The sequence below is a fragment of the Pantherophis guttatus genome, chromosome 4 (assembly GCF_059756535.1).
Source record: "Pantherophis guttatus breed Tessera chromosome 4, ASM5975653v1, whole genome shotgun sequence".
Classification (NCBI taxonomy): Eukaryota; Metazoa; Chordata; class Lepidosauria; order Squamata; family Colubridae; genus Pantherophis; species Pantherophis guttatus.
The window spans coordinates 116888432-116906112 of NC_142066.1; the positions used below are offsets into that span (position 1 = coordinate 116888432).

Consider the following 17681-nt stretch of genomic DNA (forward strand, 5'->3'; position numbering starts at 1 on the left):
TACAGCCAAATAAATCTGTCTGGTTTGGTGGATTGTGGATTATTTACTCTAAATTGGGAAGAAAGCAAACCATAAAGATTCCATCTTCAGTTTGATTTCTACAATCTCAACCACTTTTGAATATAGAGTATTGCTAACCAATTTGTTTTTCAAACATGGCTGCAGTTATTGATTATAGAATTGGGACTTTTAAAATTATTCCTTCACTTATAATTAGATTCCTTTTTCTTTTGCATGAGATTTGAAGTATGTATGTGTTTGTGCACATGCACTTGTATCCAATATGTGCATTTGTTCTCAAAATAAATGGAAGTTATATGGTATTCTAATGAACTACTTAATCCATCCTGCTTGCCTTTAAAGTCCCGGTTATCTACTCAACTTAAAGCAGGTTGCAAACATGTCATAATCTATAGTGCCACCTAGTTTCTAATTTAAATATTTCCCCACCCCCACATCTTTCCTCATTCAGGTAAAAGATTTTCTCTGTTTTCACCCAGATTCCTGGAAATGGGAAAGGAATATTTCCATGATACAAAGGCATACCGTTTTATTGTTGTTGTCTTCTTCTTGTGCCTTTCTAAACTCATGCTCTATGCTGCAGTCTATCTCACTGAAGAGTCCCACTTCCTCACAGTTTTTTAAGAACCGGGTTGGTGTTGGAGTTTGGTCTGAGGAGAAATATCAAAAGGAGTAGGTATTAGGTAGTGAAGAACAAGAAATTGTGTAACATCATCTATTACAGTATGTTAAAACACAAGGCAATACCAGTTTAACAAAGTCAGCCTCTGGAGCCCTTATTAGTTATTTGATAGAGTTCCCATACAATTTATCAAAAATACAGCTGTTTGAAAGTACAAAATAGACATAGCTTTTAAGTAATGCATGCAAATACACATCTGCAAAGTTTAATATTCAGGAAATAAGTAACCTGTCCCCAAGCAATTGGGTTCCCCAGATTTTCAAAGTAGCATAATATGGCACTAAGTAGCAAGGCAACTTCATGGGGGAAAAGATAATTACAGATTTCTGCATCATGTTTGTTTTTGACTTTAATTAGAAAGCATAGCTGCCTACTCAGACTCTTATTTTGTAAAACACAGATACACACACAAATACCCGCTCCTTACATATATTTTCTAAAATGAGTAAAAAAATATATAGAAATGAATCATGCATGACATAAAGGGAAACACTTCGTTGTTGTTATTGCAAAGTTGTGTCTGACCCATTGCAACCTCTTGGACAATGTTCTTCCAGGCCTTCCTGTCCTCTACCATCCTCTGGAGTTCATTTAAGCTCACGGCTACTGCTTCAGTGACTCCATTTGTCATCCCCTTCCTCTTTTGCCCTCAATCTTTCCCAGCATTAGGCTATTCTCCAGTGTGTCCTTCCTTCTCATTAGGTGGCCAAAATATTTGAGTTTCATCTTCAGAATCTGGCCTTCTAAAGAGCAGTCAGGGTTGATCTCCTCTAGGACTGGCCGGTTTGATCACCTTGCAGTCCAAGGGACTTGCAGGAGTCTTCTCCAGCACCATAGTTCAACGGCTTCAATTCTTTGGCACTTAGCCTTTCTTATGGTCCAACGTTCACATACATTGCAACTGGGAAAACCACAGCCTTGACTATATGCACTAAAGGGAAACACTACACCATTCCTAAACTGACATAACTGATATGGGTAACTGAGGAGCAGGAATGGTAAAAAAATAAATAAAAAAAAATTAGATTGTGCCTGCATAATGAAAGCCTTGCAGACAATCAACTTGTCGAGCCCGCCCTCACGCTCGACACGAATCACAGCCGACCCGACTCAGCGATCTGCAGCCTTGAGCGAACGGTGGCACACACACACGCACACACACACACACGCACACAGGCGGGGGGGGAATCAGGTGAATGGCTTAGGTGGACGGGTGTGGTGCAGGGAGCGCTGGGTGCAGGGTTTCACGTGTCTGCAATTTCCCGCTGCAAGCAACACCTTCCCACAGCTGACTGGGATCAACCTCGCTGCTGCACGGATCTCATGTCGACAGCGTCGCCGGGGCCGTTTATTCGCCGGCCCGGGGGGGTGGCTGGGCGAGGCGTGGGCTACGCCCCACAGCAGTTGGGAGGCATAAAAGCGCTACGGGATACGCGCCCTTAGTGCCGTTTTTATATTGTTTACGACTGCAGATTTGTTGGAGCCACGAAAGTAAAACCAGCATTCCAAAGCAAAATATTGTTGGGTGATTTGTTGCGTTTGTGTCTTTGCATGGCCCGAGGATCCTGAGAGGAAAACGGCGCTCCCTTCTTTCACCTGCGGAGAGCCCAAATGGACGGATGGCTGAGGGGCTGGACTCTGATTTGTCAGTGATGGAGAGGGCCGGTGTGGAGCAGGCAGAGGCAAGTACAGGGGATTTGGATGATGCCCCCGCCCCTGTCATCCGGCCAAAAGAACGGACGGTGAGCCAAAGCAGGGGGGCAAGCGAGCCAGAGGGGAAAACGGATGGAACGTCTGCTGCCTCTGGGGACTGGTGGCACAGCTCAGCCCTTACTGGTCCTGGGGGTAGCGCGAGAGTGCCGGCCCCACCGCCCACGGATGAAAGGTTTCTCAAGTGGAGAGAACGACGGTGGATTGATGATGAGGAAGGGGGGGAGTGGACCTATTCCACGGGTCTAGGTCCTTCAACCCTGGACATTCTAAGGGAAAAATTTGGGGAGGCCAGCTTTAGAGACGCACAGTCCTGGCAACCATGGGCTGCGGGGGGGAGTCCTCTGATGCCTGGCAAGGGGGAGCGGGGGCTTCTACAGCAGATACCCGTTTCCGTTTGGCCAGCCCTAAATTGAGAATAGACCAAGGGACGGGTGGACAGAGACGTGACATCATCCCCCCGACAGACGGCCAGGACAGGACAAGGCTTCGCCCAGAGGACAGGGGTCGGCCCGCGCAAGATGGGCGTCGGACTGACTCAGGGCGGGGGCTCCCCTCACAAGGCTTCAGAGGCACGCCAGCCGGTCAGTCCGGGCCCGTACCACCTTGGACAGCGGGCCCATGGGGGCCCCAACCTGTGTGGGGCCCACCCCCTTTTCAAGCATTGTTTGATGGGAGTTCGGATTGAGTGGCAATCTTTCTCAGCCACGCTATTAGTTATATGGATCTCTATGGCCGGTTCTACCCGTCTCAGTGGTCAATGGTGGTCGCCATCACCACCGTCATGACGGAGGAGGCGGCTGACTGGGTGGCGGACCTACACAGCGACCACGCCCGCGAGTTATCAGACGTTGGCCTTTTCCTGGAGGGCCTTCGGGCCCGGTTCGAGGATGACTCCAAAACACAACAGGCCGAAGGAGAGCTTGTGTCCCTGCGACAAAAAGGCCGTCCTGCAAAGGACTACGTCAAGGAGTTCCGATCCATCGCTGGGCGATTGCGAGCGTGGCCCAAACACATGCTTGTGCATCAATTTCATATGGGACTAGACCGGGACTTGAGACAGGCATGCGTATATCGCGGGTTGCCACCACGTTTGTCGGACTGGTTTCGGGCAGCCATTGATCTCGATATGGGGCTGAAGGAGTTCCGCATCAGAACCAGCACAGGACCATCGGCCCAGATGAGGAAAGTTCCAGAACGGCCTGCGCCCAATCGAGGAAGCATACCTACCTCAATCGGAGACTCCGTTCGTAGGCCGGTGTTTCGTTGTTTCCGGTGCAATCAAGTAGGCCACAGGGCTTTGGACTCTTCCACCTGCCCAACAGCCAGCAAGCCGAACACCTGTGACCGGGGGAAGGGGCCGTGACCGCCAACGGATGACGCCAGAATGGTCTAAAGTCGTGGCCCAGGCTCTGCAGTCCGATACCGACACGTCACCACCTGGGCCTATAGAACATTCCAGCACTAACGAGACATGTGTTGTAGAAGGGGACAGCGACGAGGAGGACAGCAATAGGGAACCAATGGTGAGTGCTCCCGTTCATCCTTTCCTGATCCCGGTTACGTTGGAAAATACAAGGCAGGGTCTAGAGGTACAGCAGGGAGCGTTAATCGACTCTGGCTGTACCCGTTGCTTGATGAGACGAGCGCTAGCAACACAGTTAAGGTTACGGTTACATCCGCTAAGGACCCCTATTAAGTTTGAACAAGTAGACGGGTCAACACTGGGGGGGGCTCCTGCTACCCATGTTACAGAACCAGTACAATTGAGGATAGGAGAACATAGAGAGTGCCTTAGATTCATAGTAGTGGACGTTATGATCGAGCCCATCATCCTGGGGTTAGCATGGCTAGATAAATGGAAACCACATATCTGGTGGGAAGGAGGGTATCGCAAACTCCGCATCGAACTAGGTCCTGAGCCGAGCGATCCAGAGCCCGCCGCTCAGATAACCAAAGAAAGAAAACAGGGGGTGACACACGTAATACCTGGGGTGCCTGATGTGTATATGGATTTAGCAGCTGTGTTTGACGAGGCGGAGTGTGATATATTGCCACCCCACCGTAGAACTGATTGTGCAATAGAACTCATACCTGGGGCATGGTTACCGAAACCTCGAATGTATGCAATGACACCAAGAGAGGTAGACGAACTGCGGAAATATATTGATAAAAACCTAGCCCGGGGATTTATCCAGCCCAGCAGGGCCCATATGGCCGCCCCAGTACTATTTCAAGAGAAGAAGGATGGGGGCCTTCGCTTATGCGTTGACTTCCGGGGTCTAAATGCCATAAGCATGGAACCACTTTATCCCCTCCCACTTATAAAGGATCTTCTGGCCACCCTGGCGACGGGGTGGTACTTTACTAAGTTAGATCTGCGGGAGGCGTATTACAGGGTTCGGATCAGACAGGGGGATGAGTGGAAAACCACGTTTAATTGCCCCCTAGGAAGTTATAAATTCCGAGTTATGCCTTTTGGACTGCAGGGCGCCCCAGCGGTGTTCATGCAGTTGATTAACGAGGTTCTCCATGAATACCTCTATCGTGGTGTCTTGGTATATCTGGACGATATCCTGATTTACACTAGAACAATGGAGGAACATGTACACTTAGTCCGCCAGGTACTGCAGCGTTTGTTGGACGCTAAGTTATATGTGAAAGTGTCGAAGTGTGAATTTCATCGCACCCAGTTGGACTATCTTGGCTATAGAATTTCTACGGATGGTTTAACAATGGATCCGAAAAAGGTCAGCACCGTCCTGGAATGGCAAGCCCCAGAAACAAGAAAGCAGTTGCAAAGCTTCCTCGGGTTTGCCAATTTTTACAGGAAATTTATTCCTTCTTTTGCCCAAATAGCGTTGCCACTTACTGACCTTTTTCAGACTCGGGGACAGGACAGAAAGCCACGGCCAGGCCAGAAGCTAAATTGGTCGTCGGCCTGCCAAACGGCTTTTGATACATTGAAGGCTCGGTTTGCACAGGCTCCAGTGTTACAACATCCCGATCAAGAGACTCCCTTTATAGTGCAGGTGAACGCAAGTGATGTAGCCGTTGGGGCTGTCTTATTACAAACTAATAACCAAGGACAATTGCAGCCCTGTGCATACACATCAAAGAAGTTTAGTGCCACTGAAAGGGGTTGGGCTATATGGGAGAAGGAGGCTTTCGCTGTACGATGGGCTCTCCTCAGCTGGCGACACATACTAGAGGGGGCGCGTGCCCCGTTCGAGGTCTGGATGGACCACAAAAACCTGATAGCGTTACAGACGCCTAGGAGATTATCCCCCAAACAGGTAAGGTGGGCCCAATACTTCCGGTGTTTCAATTTTGTGTTGAAATATGTACCAGCTGGGAAAAACTTCCTAGCTGACGCTCTGTCACGGTTGCCCCAGTTCCACAGTAAGCGGGATGATGTTGTTCAGGCTATTCTCCCTGGTAACGCCGAAGGGGGGAGAGCGGCAACCAGCACAGAGGTTCAACGATGTTGGGAGGAGTCGGTACGGGAGGCGACGGCCCAAGATAAATGGGTGTCAGAGAACCCTCGCCTAAATCTTCTCCCTTCTAAGTGTAAATTTTAAATTTTTAATGTATTTTAAAATATGGGTATTTTAAATTATGGGTATTAATTCAGCCAAATTTATTTAATTCATTTTATTCGATTTTAAATTTTGTATATCTATGTGTTTTATTTCATGGCTGTGCACCGCCCTGAGTCCTTCGGGAGTAGGGCAGTATAGAAATTCAATAAAATAAATAAAATAAATAAACCCGCAGCTAATAACATATAGCAATGGACTGGCCTGGAAAGGGGAAAAGATGTATATCCCGAATGAACTGCGACAAGCTGTGTTACAAAGATGTGATGATGCCAAACCTGCAGGCCACTTCGGGTTCCTTAAAACGCTACACCTGGCCCGACGCCAATTTTGGTGGCCGCGTATGTGAGCTGACGTGGACGCTTATGTCACAAGCTGCACCATCTGTGCTAAATCGAAACCCCGGCCAGGGAAGCCCCTCGGCTTACTACAACCGGTAGCCAACCCCATTAGGCCCTGGGATGAGATAGGTATGGATTTTGTGGTCGAGTTGCCAGAACGTAATGGACATACAGTGATATGGACTGTGATAGATCTTTTCTCGAAACAGGCCCATTTTATCCCATGTAACGGACTACCGTCAGCCAGAAAACTGGCAACATATTCAACATATTTATCGATTACATGGGGTACCCCGTCATATCATTTCAGATAGGGGGGTACAATTCACAGCTAAGTTTTGGAGAAACTTCATACAGGCCATTGGCTCAACGCAAGGACTCAGCTCAGCGTTCCATCCTAGCACCAATGGTGCGGTTGAAAGAGCCAACGCCATGGTGGAACGCTATCTTCGTTGTTACGTCTCATATCAGCAAACCGAGTGGTCTAATCTTTTACCATTCGCTGAGGTTGCATATAACAACGCTGTACATAGCAGCACCGGTCTTATGCCTTTTTGTATCGTTTCGGGTCATGACTTTGTAGCAATACCCGAATTAGAAGATCCACCCGAAGGCGAACAGAATCCACAGGAATGGGCGGAGAAAATACGCACACTATGGCCACAGGTCAGAGAGGCATTGGATGAGGCCGCCACTATGTATAAAACCCAAGTGGATAAGAAACGGGCCCATACAGAACCACGCAGGGTGGGGGATCTGGTATATCTTTCCACTAAATATATCAAGCTAAAGGTACCAAACCGGAAGCTAGGCCCAAAATACCTCGGCCCTTTCCCTGTACTTCGAATAATAAACCCAGTCACTGTAGTTCTAAAACTCCCACCATTACTAGGGAAAATACACTCCGTGTTTCACGTCAGTCTGCTAAAACTGGTGACACAGGTCAGAGATAAGCCCCCATGTCCCGGGCCTGTAAGAAATGGCCATTAAGAGATTGATGAGATACTGGACTCAAAGTTAAGCAGGGGCCGACTGAAGTATCTAGTCAAATGGAAGGGATACCCGGAGGAGGAGGCGTCCTGGGTGCCTGGGGAGGACGTACACGCTAATAAGTTACAAAGGCGGTTTCATCGCAAATATCCTATGAAACCGGGGCCACGGGAATTAACAGGGATTAACGGGTCTACTTTGTATCTTGCAGACCACACTGTGGTGAAGGGGTGCCGCATGTCGAGCCCGCCCTCACGCTCGACACAAATCAGAGCCGACCCGACTCAGCGATCTGCAGCCTCGAGCGAACGGCGGCACACACACACGCACAGGCGAGGGGGAATCAGGTGAATGGCTTAGGTGGACGGGTGTGGTGCAGGGAGCGCCGGCTGCAGGGTTTCACGTGTCTGCAATTTCCCGCTGCAAGCAACACCTTCCCACAGCTGACTGGGATCAACCTCGCTGCTGCATGGATCTCATGTCGACAGCGTCGCCGGGGCCGTTGATTCGCCAGCCCGGGGGGGCGGCTGGGCGGGGCGTGGGCTACGCCCCACAGCAGTTGGGAGGCATAAAAGCGCTATGGGCTACGCGCCCTTAGCGCCGTTTTTATATCGTTTACGACTGCAGATTTGTTGGAGCCACGAAAGTAAAACCAGCATTCCAAAGCAAAATATTGTTGGGTGATTTGTTGCGTTTGTGTCTTTGCGTGGCCCGAGGATCCTGAGACAACTTTCTAACACAATTCTTTTTGTTCTTATGCATATGGAGCTCCGGATAGGTGCTTGTGTATACCTGTGTTTTATCAGCTGGAAAATAATGGGATTTTTAAGATAACTAGTTGGTAGACAAAAGAATGAAGTTTGATTTCCTGTAGCTGGATATTCTGCACTTGTTCGCTTAAATATTTGTCTTTTTGCCTTTATCGATGTATTTTACATCTGTGCAGAATCAAGGAAAGAGACTGATTTGGTAAAGATGATAGGATGGCAATAGAATAGAATAGAATAGAATAGAATAGAATAGAATAGAATAGAATAGAATAGAATAGAATAGAATAGAATAGAATAGAATAGAACAGAAGCTGGAAGGGACCTTGGAGATCTTCTAGTCCAGCCCGCTGCTAAAGCAGGAGAACCTATTTCAGATAAGTGGCTGTCTAGTCTCTTCTTAACATGGTGTTATGGTTGCTTGATGGACAATGAGAAAAAATTGTCCTTCATTCAGTTTATTGCTACTCCTATCATAGTGCCAAGGTGGACATAACAACAGATTACTTCTCCTGGCTGAAGTTAGACTACCAATCTAACATTTTATGCATTGACCTGTTTTACCACTGAAACACACAGCAATCAGCCAGCACCTATTTTTAACCCCATCCGCTTGCACTTGTGATGGGACCCTGTATTTTTCTGCCTGTGTACAGAAGTTTGTAGGAGCAGTAATACAAAAGGCTCTTTTTTTTCCCCTCAGCATGCTTACTTTTGTAAGACCTTTACTGTCCAAAAGCTGTCTTGATTATTTTACTTCTTTTTCTTCTGAAAGTTGTACGCAAATTGTGGGTCTGACTGTGGTGCAAAAATAAAGCAAGGCCAAGGTATAGACCAGAAGAAACAAAAAGATCCTGTTCTTCAAATGTCAGTTCACTGCCAATTTTTAGTTGGCAAACTCTGCCATCAATTTTTGGAAACCAATTGTGCCAGAAATGGAAAAATGGCTTGTTAGGCCACGGGGGGGAAACTGAATCTACTATCCATCACATTCCAATAAAGAGCATTTATGCTTAATAAAATAATATTATCACATTTTAGAAACAATCTGTGGATGGACATCAACTTCACAAAGTAAGCACAAAATGGCCTGTAGCCTATCACAACTTTAACTATACATGATTCCTAGATTCATATATATAGTTTGGTGTATCATGCTCATTTCCTGCTTTTGGTTACAAAATTCTTTGGTGGTTTTGATACCATACAAGGGAGGACTTCATTTTTAGGAGATTACTTGTGTATTAGAAGTAGCATAAATGAAGATATTTTCAACAGGTTTATCTAAATTGGTGTCCTCACAATGTGCTTCATGGTGCTTTATAACCCTCTCTAAACAGGACTATACAGAGTTTACAGAGTCGGCCTATTGCCCCCAACAATCTGGGTTCTCATTTTACCAACCTCAGAAGAATGGAAGGCTGAGTCAACCTTGAGCCTGATGAGATTCGAATATGTAAAAACATGTGTACATATTAATCCTACAAGTATGGACTATGATTCAATTGCTGTGATGTCACAAAAAGCCTGAAAACATAGATCAAAAATAGCTAACCTGAACAAGAAATATACAATATTAAAAATTCTACCTTCTGTAATATATCTAAAATTAAAGAGCAATAGGAACAATTCACACTAATTTTTTTCAAATAATTTCTTATAGGCTGGCTTAGATTTCTTCAAAAAAGCAGCAGAGTGCACATATTCTTTTAAAAATAAAATGCATACGTAAACTGAAAAAGATGGGCAAAATCCCCAAAGCTTGCAGGTCATGGATTGCTTGTACAGAAGCCTTGGAAAAAGACACTATTATTTTATTATTTCTGTTTTACATCAGAATTGTTAAAACAGAAATGTATGATGTTTCAAATGCTAGTTAGCCGGCCAAAAAAATAATCATCTTTTTTTAATACTGATTGGCAAGGACAACAACAAAACAACCTCAGAGGCTGATATAGAAACTTTTGTTTTACTTTAAAAAAGAAATCCAAAGCCTTTCAAACTAAACCATAACAAATGTGATTAATCTACACTGTAGATATGTGACAAGCAGAGATCCAAATGGTGTAATTTGATTCCTGATATTTAACACAAGTGTTTAGTCTGCTGCACATTTAATAACAGGAATTTGGCTTATTCAGCTGGAGAGCTCCACTGAAGTTATATATTAGACACATTTCACTTCCATGCAATGATAACAAAATCAGAAGAATAAAAGTAATCGGAGTGCTTAAACAAAGGCTGCCCTATTGCACCACAGAGGGGTTCAAATCTCTCTCACTTTCCTTTCCTTTATTATTTTGACAACGTTTTTATTTCCACTTATTTGTCACATCATTACTCAAACAGATTAGACAATGTGTATCCCTGGCAGCTGTGTTTTTTAATATAGGTGCCTCCAAAAACATGAAGGGAGAAGTCTATATTGATGAGACATATGTGGATGAGAACAATGGAACACCTTCAAATATGCAATGATTGACTTTCTGTGCAAACCCAGATAAAATCAAACCTGTGTCCAACTTCAAATGAGCTTACTTTTATCTATTATTTAAAGTAGGTGTATTCTGCATTAGGGTTCCACCAATTCAATTAGAGGTGCATATAATAGGCATACTTGCTTAAGGTTTCTGAGATATTTTATTTTCCCAGATATGGGGGAATAATTTAAACTGTTCCACAGCAATAGAAACAACTTTCACTCATTATTTTAAGTAATTATAGTATGCTCTGTTTGAAACAGCATCACCACACACAATGATTAAGTTGTATGAAGGTTGTTGTATTTATGTCATCTTGTTTCCTTAGAGAACATACCCCAAAGCTAAAAAATTGAGGGTTTCCAAAGTTATGATGCAATTTTCTTTAGCTTATGTACAGTGGTCACATATTTCTCATGTGGATATGGTAGGCCCAATGCTTTTGGATTCAGTTCCTTTTATTTTTAATGATATATTACTCTGGACATTTTAGATATGTAGACAGGAGGCTAGGTAGCAGAATCCAAAAGATAAGAGCAATGTTTCTCAATCTGATCAACTTTATGATTCATGGACTTTAACTCCATGACAATTCCCCAACCAGCAATGTTGGCTGAAGAATTCTGAGTTGAGATCCGCACATCTTAAAGTTGAGAATGTTAAGAGACAATGGCTAAAAGAGTTGGACCTGATCAGTACTGTATTTTGATGCTGCCAAATCTGTAGGCTAATTTGAGGATTAAAAATATTCTCAAAACAACAAATTATTTTTGTAATGTTGCAAAAATACTCTGCAAAAATCCATATCCATAAAGATACAGGGAAAAGCTCAAACTCAATTCATTAGGTACTATATTTTTATTCTACCATAAGCTTTGACCAAAACATCCTCCTACTTACTTCTGAACTGAAACAGAATTCTTGAATATCCTCTCTATATCTTGTTTTAAGCTACTCAATCAGTTTGCCATTTTGCACATTGGTTTTTTTATTAATAATACATGGTTTAGTTTTGTTCTCTCTCTCTCTCTCTCTCTCTCTCTCTCTCTCTCTCTCTCTCTCTCTCTCTCTCTCTCTCTCATTCTCTTCCCCACCTCTCTCTTTTATTTTGCTCTAGCCTTGGCCAAGTCCCAATGTTTGATATAGGTAAATATTTAAATGCTTGCAATAAATGAATAAATAAATGCAAAAACTTTTGTTACACCATTTCTACTTTTACGCGTTTGCAAAAATTAGCATATAGAGAAATTATAGATAATATGAGAAGTAAAGAATTCTTCTAGGACAAGATTTAGGCATACAGTATAAGGCTCCATTAGGAGAGGTTTAATGTGTATTAGGCTTCCACAGAAAAGGCAATGAACTATGATAGAAGCTACATATTTCCAGTATTTTTGAAATAATAGCTATCAGCTTCTTAGCAAGAAGAGCAGTAGTTCAGAATTCATATAAGATTGCAATTCTGTTGTGTTTTCTTGCAGTGCTGTTCTCTCTGAATAAACGGTCATATCTAGCATTCAGTGACCATTAATGATTGTTGTTTGTATTCCTGATCTTGTATTTAAATATATCAAGTAAAGCTAGAATCTTCCAGATAACAAAGCCCTGACCATATGGGAATCAACAGTTAAAGCAAAATCCTGTTTAGAATACCCTTCCAGCATCTGTAATTTACATGTATGGATATGGAAATGAACCAGCTTTTTCTTCCACACTATTTGCAGCTGAGGTGTGTGTGTGTGTGTGTGTGTGTGCACATGTGTCCATGTGTGTGTGTGTGTGTGTGTGTGTGTGTGTGTGTGTGTAAGAGAGAAAGAGAGTAAATGAATGCTGTATTTCTCTCCTTGTGCATGGAAGGATGTAGAAGTTAGGTATAGGTCTGTGGAAGATGAAATAGTCTGGTTTATTTCTTCATTAAGTATGCATCTAGTTGCTTCTTTTAGATTTAGGTTGAAGTGTGCGCCTACCCACTGTGGCCTACATACTGGTGTGGCAAATAAAGAAAATATATTTTTTCTCTAATTTTCTGAATGATCTTTGATCTCGTGGAGCATCGGTTTCTTTATGTTCATTTCTAAAAGTACCTGATCATAATATGTATGACTGAAATGAGTGAAAGAAAAAGATAATAGCTATTGTACGGGCAGGGATGGGTATGAATGGGGGAATTTATGTACATTTAAAAATACTGCACCTGAATTTGCTAAAGGGCAACTACAGCTATGATTCTTTTCAGATGCAGATGACATGAAACAACTTTGCCAAAAATAAGGAAGAAAAGAGAGATAAATGTCTAAAAGGAGAGTATGTCTGAAGGGGAAAGCCTCTCCCTCTCATATATCATCTCCAAATTTCATTAAGAAATCTCAGAATAAAACATTTAACTTTAAGGGATCTAGATTTCCTGAGGGATTACTTCTATTTGAGGAAACAGCTTTTCTCTCATATCTTTCTATCAGAAGAAAAATGAATTATTGAAATAAAAATTAAAAAAAGACTATGCACCCTAAAAAACAGGTCAACAAAATTGCTGTTAAACTAAATCAGGGTGTGGAATCTGTAGCCATCCAGATGCTTTTGGGCTACAACTTTCATCATTCCTCATTCTTGGCCAAGAAACATGGAAAATCAGATCCTCCTATCCTTGAACTTGTGGCAAGCTAAATCAAATACATTGTCAAAGGATTGCCTAGATAAATGCTTCTTAAAAACTTCTTTGTCCCAGGAACTTTTCCCACTTTTTAAAATTATGGTGGACCCAAAATAACTTTTTTGTATGTGTTGATTTATATGTAACAATATTTACTATATTAAAATTTGAATTTTACACTCACTGCTTCTACCATAATTGTTGATGGAATTTTAATATTATTTTTCAACATAAACTGGCAAAAAAAAATTGTGTACTCCTGAGTCCAGAGTATTTTGGGGGATCCTTATAGATCTTAGGACCACACCATTTAGACAATTCCCTGTTTAGAACACTTTTTTGAACCATAGGGGACAAATGTAAGCATGTTTCTTTGGGAAAAATGGGTTGGACTAATACGTTTGTGTCTATGCATGACACAAACGTCTATGCTTGTGTGCATATTTGTTCATCTATTTGCTATTTTCATTGACATCAAATTTAACATTTAATCTACAAAAAAGAAAAAGGTCTCATTGCTGCAGGAGATTGAGACATTAAAATCCAAGTCTTCCTTTACACCGATTATGATTCTTAGATCTAAGATCTGAATAGGCCCAACCTACTCTGGATCTTATCCAATACTCCAGGCTAAACTTACTGATCACTCAGCATGGCTTGCTTCATGCTTAACTACCAAGATTAGAAATGAACTTGGAGACAATTCTGAAAAAATAACCTCCAGCTAATTCCCCTATGTCAAATGTTTTGCAAATATTCTCCTAATCTCATTTACATTCAACAGTTCCAATTATCTTTAATGTAAAGGTTTTAGATTAAAGCAAAATGTAAATTTATTAAATGTACCAGCATGAACTTCTGCTTTGTTGTCTTTAAAGCACCAAGAATTGCATTTTTAAAAACTGCTGATTAGCCCATGTGGTAAAAAAAATAGGTTTTTTATTTAGAAATTCAAAAATTAAAATGTGGATTTATAAAATATGCAACATTTAAAATGGTGTATGTATTTTAAAATATTTTAAAATATTGTTTTGTGTATCTATTTAGGCTGCTCCAAATTCTCTTATAACCAATAAAGACAGTAGAGTTGTAATTATCAAAAATGGGTGGACAATTGTTTTTTATATTCTTTATCTGCATCTAATAGGAATCTTTCCTTAACTCAACCTTATTGCCTATTGTAATACTTAAAATAAATGGAAACTACCTCATTAAGCTCTAATAGAGCAGGTGCCCTATGGGATAAATGCATTAAGACATTATTCTTCTCACAATTACTTTTCTTCCTTCTGATGTGTGTTTACCTATGGCATTTTGGCAATTTACTTACTGTGTGTTTCCTTCAGTGATTGTCTAAAAGTGATGAACAGTCTGACTCAATTCCCGGGAGCCAATCTTGTAATATGTAGTTTGGCTTCCTTTGCTTTGAATAAATTGTTGCAAGAACAAAATCCAAGTTGTATGTCAAACTTACTATTCCAGAAATAGAACATTCTGACGAACTCCAGGATATTCTGTTTCTCTTCTGGACCACACTACTTTGAGGGTGATCCGTCTACTAAATCAGAAATGGTCTGTGGCATTCTAAACATAATCCAGCCCTAAGCAGTCCTCATAACAAATCCAAACAACTACCTAGGTAATGTCCATAGTAGTAAGAATTGGTTCAGTGATCCCATTGTAACATATAGTCCCAGCTAACCTCCCTATAGTCAGCTGTAATCTCTGGAAAACTCCAGAAGTGTATGGCTATACATCTAGCTTAATTTATTGATTTTTTTGTGACTTTCCCATCCCTCACTTTTTGTAAGCTCTCATCTGATAAAGGATGCTGATACACATCAATGCTTTGTATTAATTTAATTGTTTCCAGTAAGGTTATTTCCCAAATTGTAATATTGTTCTCATTAAGGAGGTGGTAGCACTTATAGTATAGATAGGTAAACAATTGAGCCAGGCATACTTTCATTATTTTTTAAAAAAAAATAATTATTTAACATGCATGGAGTTAATAGGAATTTTAAAACTTGTTAAAGTTTCTGCATGTTGCACCTAGAGTCTATAATGAATGGGGGAAAGTGATAGTAGAAAGATATTTGTGTGTGCGTATCTGTGTGTGTGTGTGTGCACGCACACACACACACACATGCATGCATGTGTACATGTGTGTGTTTCTCCAAGTCACTAACTCCTGGGAACTGCCTGGACAAGTCCCTGCAGATTTCCTGGCAAGGATTTTTGGAAGTGGTCTGCTCTTGCCTACTTTCGAGTGCTGGGAGAGAGTGTCTAACCTCCTACCTGGCTTCATAGCTAAGGCAAGTTTAGAACTCATATTCTCCCAACATGTAACTGGTACCTTAATCACTACACTAAGCTGGCCCTGCAATGAATACTAAAAATGCTTGTTCTTTAATATAATATACTGCTAACCTTTAGCTGAAGGGCTACATTTTTCAGTGAAGGAACTAGCAAGTATTCAGAATGGGCCATGTCAGCTGGACAATACAATATACCCACTCAAACCTCCTGCAGGGCTAAACAAGTCTCCCATTGGGATAATAACGTGGCAAAGAAAAAGAAATATATATAAAATTTGTATGATAATAACTGCAAATGTTTGGGGACTTTTTTTGTAAACTGTTTGGTTGAGAATTGGGAGCTAAACAGAATGAAAAAGTATATTACTTCATGTGGTATTGATATGAATTTTCTTTCCTACTGCTATCACCACCACTTTCACTATCCACCACAGATGGCAAAGCTATAGAGATTTTGTTCAGGCCTAAGTTATATATTACATTCAAATATGGGAAAATAGATTAGGTAGAGAATCATCTTATAGATTAGTCCAAAAACCTCTCTAGTGTAGGGTCTTATTTCTCATAGAGACCAGCCAGATGTCTGTGAGAAGCCCACCAGAAGAACATGAAGCACGAGCAATTGCAAGCTGTTTTGATCCTTGAGTTTATGTATGTATGTATGTATGTATGTGTTTATTTATTTATTTATTATTGGATTTGTATGCTGCCCTTCTCCCGAAGGACTCAGGGTGGCTCATAACAATAAGAAACAGAGAATACAAAAGTTAAAAGACAAATTAAAACAGAGTATCCAATAAATAGGTTAAATGTGGGAATACAAATTCAAATTTAAGATTTAAGAATTTAAAAAGCTATAAAATCAGTTTAGAGTCAACCCAGGCCCTCGCGTTGGAAGAGCCATGTCTTCAAGGCCCGGTGGAAGGTTTGGAGGTCAGGGATTATCCAGAGCTCCAGGGGTAATGTATTCCAGAGTGTAGGTGCTCCCACAGAGAAGGCTCTCCTCCTGGGGTTATCAGTCGACATTGTCTAGCCAAAGGTACCCTGAAGAAGCCAACTCTGTGGGAGCGAACCGGGAGATGGAAGGCTACCGGTGGCAGGAGGTGGTCTCGCAAGTACTTTGGTCCTAGGCCACGTAGGGCTTTAAATGTGATCACCAACACCTTGAATTGCACTTGGAAGACAACCGGGAGCCAATGCAGGCAGTGAAGGAGTACCGAGGCACCCCCATGACAACCTGGCCGCATTCTGCACCAGTTGAAGTCTCCGAGTGCTCCTCAAGGGCAGCCCCATGTAAAGTGCATTGCAGTAGTCCAAACGAGAGGTGATGAGGGCATGAGCAACTGTGAGTAAGGCGCAATTGGCGAACCAGGTGTACCTGGACAAAGGTTCCCCCTGGCTACAGCAGTCAAATGATCTTCCAAGCTAAACTGTGGGTCTAGGAGGACTCCCAAATTGCATACCTTCTCTAAGGGGGTCAACACCTCCCCCCCTAGGGATAGCGATGGAACAAAGTGGACAAAATGGGGTGCCGGTAACCACAGCCACTCGGTCTTGTCGGGGTTGAGTCTAAGTCTGTTTGTCCCCATCCAGACCCGTACGGCCTCCAAACACCGGGACATCACGTAAAGGGAATCGTTGGGGTGATGCGAGGTGGAGATGAAAAGTTGGGTATCATCAGCATATTGATGATACCGCACCCCGAATCCCCGGATGATCTCACCCAGTGGCTTCATATATATGTTGAACAGGAGAGGCGAGAGAACCGACCCCTGTGGCACCACACAAGGTAGGGGCCTAGGGGTCGACCTCTGTCCCCCTGCCAGCACAAACTGCGTACAACCTGAGAGGTAGGAGGAGAACCACTGAAAAACAGTGCCTCCCATTCCCAACCCCCTTAGCCGTTGCAGTAAGATACCATGGTTGATGGTATCAAAAGCTGCTGAGAGGTCAAGTAAAACCAGGACAGAGGAGTAACCCCTATCCTGGGCACGCCAGAAATCATCTATCAACGCGACCAATGCCGTTTCCATGCTCTGACCAGGCCTGAAGCCGGACTGAAATGGGTCCAGGTAATCCACTTCATCCAGGATGATGAAGGATTGTGGGAGCTGACGCACCAC

General features: G+C 42.7%; 1 protein-coding gene across 9 annotated transcripts in view; it reads right to left on the reverse strand.

The window, feature by feature from the left end:
• CREB5 (cAMP responsive element binding protein 5) overlaps positions 1 to 17681 on the reverse strand; it is a 266380-nt gene that overhangs the window by 171625 nt on the left and 77074 nt on the right. For all 9 annotated transcript variants that reach the window (XR_015733985.1, XM_087892619.1, XM_034402318.3 and 6 more), the window contains one exon: positions 547 to 671. Coding sequence is in view for 8 of the 9 variants with exons in the window: in XM_087892619.1 (XP_087748745.1) it covers positions 547 to 671 (125 nt within the window). In the remaining variant the exon portion in view is untranslated. The remainder of the gene's footprint in view (positions 1 to 546; positions 672 to 17681) is intronic.